At 36.5% G+C, this 11,348-nt stretch overlaps 1 protein-coding gene across 1 annotated transcript in view; it reads left to right on the top strand.

The window, feature by feature from the left end:
- LOC106517096 (type II inositol 3,4-bisphosphate 4-phosphatase) overlaps positions 1–11,348 on the top strand; it is a 127,730-nt gene that overhangs the window by 70,352 nt on the left and 46,030 nt on the right. The window contains exon 5 of the mRNA XM_014007802.1: positions 2,397–2,476. Within this exon, the coding sequence (XP_013863256.1) occupies positions 2,397–2,476 (80 nt within the window). The remainder of the gene's footprint in view (positions 1–2,396; positions 2,477–11,348) is intronic.

The raw sequence follows: 11,348 nt of genomic DNA, 5'->3' as shown, positions 1-11,348 counted from the left end.
ATATTAATGTATTAAATAAAAAAAGAATGTATCAGTTTAACTCACTGGGTCTCAATTTATCAGACTGACCTCTGTGGGAGAGCAAAGAAACAGAGAAATCATTTTGGAGTACAGCCAACTTTGAGCTGGAAATAAACAGAACAAGTACAGTTTTCATTAATAGATAGTTTTTGTTCTTTTTTTCTTTATTGTTTTTGATTTAAAAAATAAGAATTAACTGTGGGAGGGATAAGGGATGTAAACAATGTTGTAGGCAGTAATGACAACTAACCGCAAAAAGCTGAGTAGCTGAGAGTCGTCCACAAAATATGTTCTGAGCACTAACACATGTACAGTATCAGTATTTAAAACCTTGACATTCAAGGCAACAGGTGCATTCTTTATTTTTATTTTAAATTTCATCTCTGTAATCCGGTACAAGCAGCTAATATTAATACCCATGTTATCTATTTTTTTCTTCATTTCTTTATTGTTTTTAACTTTAATGTTTAGCATTTAGAGTTCAGCAAAATTGTTTCATCTCATATCGACATCAAGGACTGCTGTGACATGAAAAAACAGGCCTTCCATTATGGAATTAATATAACAGATAGTGAGGAACTCAGATTTAATGACACAAGAAATAATATTGAACAAATTAAATGTGGACTTGTTAGAGCTACAGCTAGATAATTGGTTGTTTAATGGATTATTCAGCTAAAAAAAGAATAATTTAAACTGATAAATCTTGTCCGCTATTTTTTTTCTTCTTTTAACTGACACTCTAATTTTCTCAAACATTAAAGTGAAATGGATTTGGCCTTTGTTCGATTTCATAAGATTAATTGGTTTTATAAATGAAACAAGAAGTTTAAAAATGACTTTTTATGCCAAATGATTCTTTTTTTCATATACTAATTAATAAATCATTAAAGGTGTTCTATTATTTAAAGGGATGCATATTACCTGCTGGTCTTGTACCATACTTTCAAATTAAGACCCTTTTTTGAGTGGAGATAAAGTTATGGCTTTCTTTTTAACTTGAAAACATCATCAGGCTCAGTTAGTGCTCAGAGTTTGTGTGGAGGATTAGTCTATAGCCATTTATGTGTTTGCTAAGGTGCTTTTTTAATGTTGTTAACTCTGACAGTTAATCAATTAAAGATTTACACCATATAGCTATTTTCCAAGACTTGCAATCAAATCTGTCCAATGGTTGATCACATGTTGCTAACATGGTAGAAACATGAAGAAAACAAACATAGACACAGATGAAAAAAGGATCGTCCATTATTTTTTTTCTGCAGCGGGTGATAACTACAACCACACAGTGCTGACTGATGCCAGATCTGGTCGGCATTTTATCTGGAAACGATCATCTGGAAATTGCACGATTTTGTACTACTTTCACACCTCTTTTTGTTTGTTTCTCCACTCTGTAAGGTTGAAGAGTGCGCGCTTTATTTGTTCGCTCACAATACATAAAAGTCATTTATATTTATTAGAAAAACAATCACACTTCTGTTTTCATCTTCAGAGGCAACGCAGAGCTGCTGGTGAGGTGTACAATAACGGAGGAACACAAAGTAGAAATGTCTTGTGGGGTGTTATCATTTCGGTGTTCAATGAACCGTCAGAAACTCTGCTGAGAAAAACCTGAAAAAAAAAAAACTTTTTTCTGGTATATAAAATAGCTGGAAAATTGAAGTGGAGTTTACTCTTGTGACCCAGTGGAGAACCCGGTACAAGATTCTGACTGTACAAAAACCTTGAAAAAAAAAACTAAACTAAACTAAACATATATTCTGAACATATTGTATGACAAAATGTAGCATTGGCATAACCTGAAATCAGTTTTTGGCCCAGGCCTAATCTGAACACACTTTTTTTTTAATCTGGTCATGTTACAATCCTGTGTTGTTCCTCTCAGCCACCACCTTTTTTCTTTTCTTTGTAGCACAAGTTAAGATATTTGCAGCTCTCTGTGCAGGTGCAGGACTCCTCTGCATGTGTGTGAGATATGTGTGTAACTGGCCACTCCCGTGGGGTGTGTGTGTGTGTGGGGGGGGGGGTCCACAAATGTAGATCATCTCACTGCGTTATTGATGGGCCCTGTCCCGTACTTCTCCCTTCGTGACCCAGTTCTCGTGCGCTGACACTCCCTGTTCATATCAAGCCTGCAGCTAACACATGTTGTCAGCGCACAGAGGAAGGGGAGATGGAATTACATCAGACAGAAAAGAAAAGACAAGGAGGATAAACTGTATGTTCAAATGTCTTGGTTTGCTTCTTCTTCTTTTTTTTCATTTTAGCTGAAAATTCTGAGTTTCTAGAAACCATCTTATTGCTTAACTTCTTGTCCACCATTGAAATGCTTCACTTATCTTGTTTCATTCTCTTCTGTCCTGTCTCTGCAGAGCAGCTTCCTGGGCAGTGCCACGTTTACAGTCAGGGATCTGCTGAGAGCAAAAGATGAACGACTGACCTTGAGTCTGAGGTAAGAACGTGTCGTTGTTGAGCTTGCTGCTTTCTTTTGCATCAAACATTTAGACCTCAGACTCCAAAGATCAACTCCTGACAGATCAACTTAGATTTGACATCGAGTCGGGGAAAGAAGCCCATACCCGCAGATGTCGGCACAGCAGGAGTGTTGCAGTAGCTGCCAGTGTTATTTGTTTCAGGGATGTTGTGTTACCCTGTGGGAGTATACGCCAATGTGCTTTTCTCTCTTTTTTTTGTTCCATGAAGTGAAGAAAATAAGGATTTTTCTGAGAAGCATTTTTTACAGAATGACTTAGAGAAAAATGACAAAAAAAGATTTGTTCATGTGCATTTAATTAGAAATTAGAACTTCTGTAGAGCCCGTGTTGTCCACAGCAAAGTTTAGTTTTATAAATGTTTGTCCAGCTTTTAAGCATAATGTTTAAAGAGCTTTTCAACAGCATTAATCAACTCTTTATTTAAAGGAATTTTTAGCTAACTAGATACTGATTCGAAGAAAAAAACAGTTGCATTTAGAAAGCTCATAGGCATTGCTCTGGAAACAGTGATATGTTTTATGCAGATGTAATAAAAACAGTAAAAATAAAAACTAGAGATTAGGTGTTTAAGGTCATTCTTGGGATTCTGTGGGATTTGTACTTGTTAGAGATAGATTTTTATAGTTTTGACCAAAGTGACCTATCGACTAGTCTGAGCAGTTGAGAGACAAAAGTGGATTGCGTTCAATAAACGGAAACGAACAACATTGTTTTTGTTGAGAGAATAACCAAATAAGAAAAAAAATATATATACATGTAACCCAGGTGTTAAATCTGAATCTGTCTTCCTTACTCCCTTATTCTGTTCTGCCTTATATGTTCACTTCTGTAGTAAAGTCTCGCAATATTTCCTATACAGTTGGTGGTAGTTCTCATGAGAGTTGACTTTACAGTTGTAGCCAATCGCTGCGGGTCTTTCTGTGGCCACGTGTGGTGTCGCGACCTATCAGAACAGTTTATAAGCGAGAGCGGAAGTATGTGTGACAGGCAGAGGGGCGTGTTGAACGGAGCAGAGCTACAGGAGTCATCTCTCGTGACCACAGTTGAAGCGAATGGGCGTATGTGTGAAGTGTAAACAGCGAAATTGGCCAGGTGTCAACCTGTCGATGGCGAGCTGATGGACCAGGCCTCGAGCCTACCTAAAGTTTATCACACAGTGTGAAGACTTCTACCTCTCTWGTCGGGCTGGTAGGAGGCTCCTTGTAGCCTGCGAACACTTTTCACTCCATTGTTGCTTATTATCCCCTCTAAAAAGGATCTGCATAACACCTTGCAGTCTATGAACTTTTCCCCCCACATCATTGCTGCTTTATGGTTCCCTCCACAAAGGATCTACACAAAAAAACCTTTGCACTTTTTAAACCCAGCTGGGGTTTAATGAACTGAAGGGTTGGGGAAAAGTAATGTTGGACTTGCTTTTATTAATGAAAAAAATCTTTGAATCACTGAATTTTTGTTTGTTTTATTTGGTTATCTTTATTTATGTGCACTGTTTATTTATTTATTTTTCAATGGCCATTTGTTTAAATGTTTATACAAATTATTTAAAAATCGTAAATTTGTATCTGGTTGCACTATAAATATGGCACTGGTAAATGCAAAACCTTCAGTCTCTGTCCACTCCTTCTTAGAGTCGTAATTGTTCTTCTGATCAACTAGCCTATATGAATCCTTTATTAGGTTTTATTTAAACCTTATAATTGCAGTGTATTGGGTTTTAAATAATGCATATGCTACATATATTTTATGAAAAAATTGCTACATATTTAAGTGTCACTTATGCTGAACCTCCCCTTCAATAATTTATGCAACTAAAGTGACATTTCCAAATTTATTTTTATCCTGTTGTTTTTTACATGAAACCTTTCACACATGTTGCTAACTAAGCTGTTATTCAACACTTTGGCCATACTGTTAAGAGTGATCTGGGGGATGAGGATCTAAAACCACCTTCTGTGGACAAGAGAAGATGGGGATTGGAAAGCTACAGTCTCTCAAAAAGTCAGCGAGTTTAGCTCAAACTAGTTTCCATCTTTGAACTCCCACTTTGAACAAAGATCGTGTTAAAGTCAGGTGTGTTTGTGATGATGGCAGAGTGTTAGGTTTCTGACTGAATGTGGAGTCATCCTCTGAAGCAGGTCAAAAATGTTATGTTCCAGATATTTCAGTGACAGGTGAAAGTAATTGCAAATAGTGGGCTTTGGTGAGGATAAAGAGTATATCCTTGCATAAAAGTTAAGGTTGGGAAGGGGTAAATTGGGGGAGAATGCAGTGATGTTGTTTAAGGTGGTACAATTATTAGTGAGCAAATCTAATCTGTTTACCATAAGGTTGCCCAAATGCTGTGTATGAAGTCTGTGATGACTTGTTTTGGAGTCAAACTTTCTGTTTGTAGATATGAAACTTAATTGTTTCACATAAATGTTTCTGTAAATATCTGCTGTCAGCAGGATAAAACTGGCAAAATAAATGAACGAATTTAGGTATTATTGAAAGTTTAAACCCCACTGTGTTCATCCTGTCCTCTTTAGTTTTATTTTCACATTCATTTCAGAAAATAGGAACTTCTGGACAATCTTCTGTCTGTATTTGCTTCTTTTCCTAAGTTGCTTTCTTATGTTGTTGTTTTTTAATTTCCTGTGGGTGATCCAGAGTCACTGAGCAAAATTGCATCTATTTAAACTGACTTTAAGAGCCGCAGTTTGAAAGGAAACTGCAGTCCCCCCTCTGCGTTTGCACATTTCTGATTGTGGATCCACAGTGGAGTGCAGATATTGTTATTCCGGTTGAAGAACACAGAACAGTAATTTTTACTCCCCTGTTGTGGCACTGCTCGGGTGTACAGTATGTCTGACTCATGTTGTTGTTCGTTTGAGTGTGCTTGATTCCTGAAGTGGTGCTTTGGTGCTTACAGCACTGCTGCAGTCATTTTTGAAAACTGAAAATGATTTTTAAATCAACATTGCACCAATATTTTTAGTGATGGCTGTGACTGTACTATTTTTGTCAGAATTATTATGATAATCACCCTCCTTAAGCTGCAGGCTCTGGCTGAGAAGTGGGGTCCAGGAATCAGGGTCAGGAATGGAAAATAAGACATTAGGATTTTGAATTTGTCACACTTTCCTGCAGTCTTTATTCTTAAAGTTGTCTAAGAAAAAAAAACAAATCCAAAACAATCAATAAATAAACATAAGTGAGGCATTTATGTTATAGCGTTTAAAAGTCTTGTTCACACTTTCAGTAATTTAACAAGAAACAATCAGTAGTAATGTCCGTGAGATGTGGTCATTTCAGGCATGGGTTCGAACCATCAACCACTTTCATTTCTGGTCTATTACACATCTTCAATTAATGTGAGCTTTATGTTTTGAAAACAAAAATAAAAAAAATATATAACATGGTGTGTAGACAGAGGCTTTTTTTTCTCGATTGCCAAAGGCCTTCCTTTTTTAGTATATTGTTTTGACAGAAAATTCCAAAATTTGACGATACAGACAGACAACATATTACCAGAATGATAAGCCAGGGAATAAAAAAATAACATGTTTTTGATGAAAGTGTTATTTCCTTTCCAGAGCCAGTCAGCATTTTTATAAATATATAACGTGATGTCAAAACAAAACAAAAAAAGGATGTACACTTTTACTGAAATGTGGAAAGACCACCACAAATCAAAACAAACTTCATGGAAAAATAACAAGCTTGAGAGTCAATATTTGGCAGAACAACTTTTATTCTTCGAAACAGCCAGAACACTAACTTTCTAAACTAAATTGACACTAAATTATGAAACCTTTTTATGTTGTTTGTTTGTTTTTGTGTTGGTTGTCTTTTGTTCCATTCTCTTCCAAAACAATACCTCACTGTTTCAGTAAAGTTAACATTTGTGCTGTAGGGAGTCTGCTCACCCAGGGTGTCGTGATTGTTTTCTATTGTGTGTGTTTGTGTTCTTCCTGCAGGACTGACAGTGTTGTTGGTTTCATTATTGCACCAAAATTAAGCCCCTGTCAGATTCTTTGATAAAGTTTTCCCTGGTTAAGTAAAAATTGCAAGGCTTGTTTTTTTTTTGTTTGTTTGTTTTCTTGCCTATAATTTTGCTCAGCTCTAAAAGGACCCCCCTGCAGTCAGAATGCAGCCCCAAACCATGACAGTATACCTGTTCAGTGTCTTACAGACCTCTGACCTGACCTCCTTTGTTCATAATAAGAATGATTTTAGATCAAATGTTTCACATTTAATTCTTTGTTATTTAATTTTTGCACAGATTTTTAGTCCAGTTCCTTTTTTTTTCTCCGTTTTTCTACTCTTACTTTGCAGATTTGTATTTTTATATCATTTTTCTGCTAAGGACACATACGCATCTGCTGCAATTAGTTTTAAGCTCTGACACTTGTTCTTTTGTCCTCTACTTGTCCCAAATCCCCCCAAAATTTCCAGAACATACTGCCCACTTTGCAGGGATATGCCAAGTTAGTAATAAATAGCTTGTTGAGAGTCACCTTGTTGGTGCAAAACATACTTTTATGCCAGTTAAAATGTTGCGTTTTGTAGTTTTTCTTTGTTTGCTTTTCATTTTTATTTATTTTTTTAATTTTTTTAATTATTACTTTTGTGACCAAGGCAGTGAGAACAAACCAAAAATCTGACAAAAACAATTTACACTAGGTTGTTTTCTGTGTTGTTGGTTATTTTTGACACAATGTGGATTCAGTCCAAGAGTTGTTTTTTTTTAATCATTTTGGTGCCTTTTTTAATTCCTGTGAACATGATCAGGTACAATGATTTAACTGAAAAACAAACAAACGGCCATTGTCTAAAGAAAACTAAAGGATCTTTTAAGACCTGAAGAGCCATTTGATCAGGACCACTTTTGACATTCCTGTTTCTTTTGTGACAAAACAAAGAAAAAAGTGGTGACTTCAAATTTTCCACAACACTGTATCCATGGAAGAGACCTGTAGTGACAGGAAGCTCATTTGGTCTCCTTGAAACACAAACCAGTACACACCAAAGTTATCATTGTCTGTTGAGCCGTTGTATTCCTCTGAAGGTGAAGCGTGGGTAACACAGCGAGGAAACGGCCTGTTTTCAGACGCTGCGTGTTTGTCGGCTCCTTCGGTGAGTTAACATGTTGAAGATGAGCAACTTTACATGAGTTTGTTGTATGATTCACTCCGGGATGTTTGACCTGTGGAAAAGTCAGTGACTCACAACACACAAATTAGTTCTGCTGGGCAAGCAGAGCGGACGCCGCGGCACTGACACGGGCAGGAACGCGATTCATTCTGCCCAAACAGATGCTTCTTTTTATTACAATGTCCTAATCCCAATTCAGCCAGTTGTTGCAGAAAGTCAGTTAATTTGAGCTGCTTTGCTCAGCAGAGAGAATGTGGGACTGTTTTATCTCCTCGAGCCAAAGAACTGATGCCCTTCAGTAAATATCTGAACCAATATACTGGCCTGCTTCTTTTCAGAAGCTTTTGATCTGCATTGCTAGTGAGCATATGTGGGAAGAAAATTGGTATTCGACCATCTCCGTGGCATATATGCGATTTTTTCCCCTCTTTTACTTTGGCTCTTCGATGAAGTTTACGCTGCTGCAGGGCTTTCTGGCTCAAAACAAATTCTTTATTCTTATGATTTGTTTGCGTTTCAGCTGCTCTCTCAGGTCTCACTTTCACGCAAGACTGGTCAGGATGTTTGTCACGAATTGTTTTTGTTTCCTGAGATCTGGGTCACTTTATTTATTTGTTTTTTTAAAGGTTCCTGACAGTCTCGTGATGAATGGGTGGGTTTGCTGGATGAAGATCTGTCTATTTCCTGAGCACCAGAAGTCAGCGAAACGATAAAAGGAAAATTTTCACCTTCCTGCAGCTCCCACTCAAAATAAAAGCGCAGAGGTGCTCCAGACAGTCCCACAAACACATGCAGCAGGGACACAAAGGTCTGTATAGAACTTAAAGATAAAGACTCAACCAGACAATCCTGGTTGGAGAAATATTTTTTTCATTCTCCATTGAAAGAAAAAGGTGGACAATGGTTTTTCCTGTGTTAACACTTGCAGAAAGTAATCGCTAAATGTACAACTGATTAACGCTTGATTCTAGCTGCTGCTGCCAACTATCCTTAAAACACAGAGATGGCTGTAATGTAGTTGATTTTACAGATATTGAGCTAAACTATAGTGTGATAGAAGATGAGTGTCAGTCACAATACAACTCTGAGCATGACACTTAGCAATCTTGCAAAACATCATTTTCAAGGTTTTACAAGGACAGCTTGGCCGGTCAGCACAATGCATTTCTTGAGAGAATGCTGAACCTTATTTTTTTTAAATCTTTTTATACACAGAGCAGATATTTGATGTAAAGGGAAATATTGATTATGTGCCTAAGTTGTATGGTGGTAAATTTTGCAATCCACCAGCAAAATGATTCAGGGCAACAAAAAGCCAAACCTTTTTTTGGCTCAAGGTTGTAGTAAAAAAATATAAATAATAATAATATTTTTTTAAATAAATTGGCAGTAAGTTCAATCCAAACTAGAATCTGGAGGCTGAATCACACGTAAGTTATGTGAAAGCTCAGAATAGTGACTAAAACACCAACTATCAGTGTAATATAAAGGCAAACTAATCAGCAGCAAGGTTACTGTGTTCTGTAAAATTAAGTTTTAGATGTTTGTGCTTAGGTTGGAGACATTTGATTAGTATGACATTATGTTTTTGTGGCTACCTGGTCACACTTGTGTTCATTATGATACAAATGTCCTGATGCATCTCAGTAATCCAAGTAGAAAAAAAATCTAAAAGTTTTTGTTTTGTCTCAAAAATAGGGAAAGAGAGACAAAAACAAGGGGACTTTAAACCTGCTTGCACTCACTACATACACATAACAAAACACCAAATAACCACAGCCGACTCATCAAAACCAATAAGTCAGGTGATGGGGCACATGACCTTCTATGAACAATAAGGCTAATCAAGCCTATTATTAGGTGATGGCCCACTTTTGCATGTGACTAACCTGTTTGTCCATATGGAGGCGGTGCTTATAAGACTGAGTTCACCTAAAACTCATCAGACTGAAGAAGTCTCTTGGAGGAGAGACAAAACGTTTCACTAAAAAAAGAACCCATACAGAGGACCTACTTGTTTTTTTTTTCTTTTTTGATTATGATACAAAGTTAAAATTTATTTAGTATAACTCTGAAAAGCATCACAAAACCTCCTGACATTAAACTCATTAGCTTGGACTTTTATTGTAAACTGGTCAGTTTTGATAAATATATGTACACTGTACATCTGAGCAGTATTTTGTGGTTTTAGAGGCAGTACTGCTAATCCATTGTGGCCATGTGTGGCCTGATTAATGTGTTAGCAAACACATCTTATTCACACATTAAGACAGAATGGAGCATGACGTGACTGGAGCTTCTTTTCCTCCCTGATGAATCATTACCCTGACATGATATTTAATCTTTGTTCTGAGCAGTTTTTAAATTATGTTTTGCACTCCAAATAGCAAGTTGATGTTAGGATCTATTTTATGCATGAATTGTCAGACTCCACAAGTATAATAAAAAAAATTGCAACATGAAAGTTTTGTCGTGTTTAAATTGTTTTTTAATGGTCAAACAAAGAGAACCTTGTGATTTTTTTATTTAGAATTTTGAGTCAGAAATATGTTATCACATAATGTAATTGTACATGCTTTGTGCAATGTAATTTGCCATAAACACCAGGTTAAAGGTCCTTCAGAAATATGTTCAACTCATCTAACCATGAGTCCAAACTAAAAAAGAAAAACATGTGCTGGTGCTGTGCTTCTTGTAAGAATGCTTCTTGGCAATACGTCATAGAAAAAAAAAACTGTTTATTTCCCTTAAATGTTGCCACACTTGTTATGAAGCTGCATTTGTGGGTGGTGCAGCACAGTTGAGTGAGTGGGTTGCGCCAATTTAAAACTTGCCAAATCTTCTCTGCCAAACAGCTTATTCTGCTATTGACTTTTGTTTGGGTTTGGTTTATTTGATTGGATGATTGAAAGCTGAAATAACAAAACAAAATGCCAATTTAACAATTTATTATTATGGTTCTTCACATTGACATCACAGTTTTGGCAGTTTACTTTAGAAAATGAGAATATAATACACCCTGACATTTTCCAACCAGAGGATAATATCTGCATGGATGTAGTTTGAGGAGAAATGTGGACTTTGCTGAGTATTTATTACTGGGCGACACAGTAAAGAGACAAAGAAGCTTGACTTAAATGTAGTGAAAAGAATAAGATCTATTTTTGAAATCATGTTCAAAATATGGTTTGTTGTAAAAGAGAACAGAAGGCAGCCAATAAAACAAGCTTGCTTTAGAAGATGCAAAAGTCACAGTGTTGTATTTACATTAAAAAAGAATGACATTTTGTCATATGAAAGGAGATAAAACTTAACCTGCCACAGCTATGAAGAGTGTTATCCTACAGAGGCCTGAAAAAGGAGCAAACCCCTACTGGAAACTCCACATTATTAATATTATTAGAAAACATAGTTGTGCTTTGTCACTGGCTTTACAGCATATTTGTATTTTCAGCTTTGCCCTTTCCATATATATATTTTTCCTTCAGAAACTCTCACACTGTACTTCCCCCTCTACACTTCTTGTTATCTCTAAAACTTTATGCACTCAATAGGAAAAGCACTCTGTGACCCAGTTCTACAGCTCAGTGAAAGATTTGATTTTGATAGGAATTTGTATGCTTGTGTTAGGGTGCTTGTGTGTGTGTGTGTGTGTGTGTGTGTGTGTGTGTGTGTGTGTGTGTGTGTGTG

The sequence above is a fragment of the Austrofundulus limnaeus genome, unplaced genomic scaffold (assembly GCF_001266775.1).
Source record: "Austrofundulus limnaeus strain Quisiro unplaced genomic scaffold, Austrofundulus_limnaeus-1.0 Scaffold44, whole genome shotgun sequence".
NCBI lineage: Eukaryota > Metazoa > Chordata > Actinopteri > Cyprinodontiformes > Rivulidae > Austrofundulus > Austrofundulus limnaeus.
The sequence above is the reverse complement of the archived record's forward strand: the minus strand, read 5'-3'. Positions and strand labels throughout refer to the sequence as shown.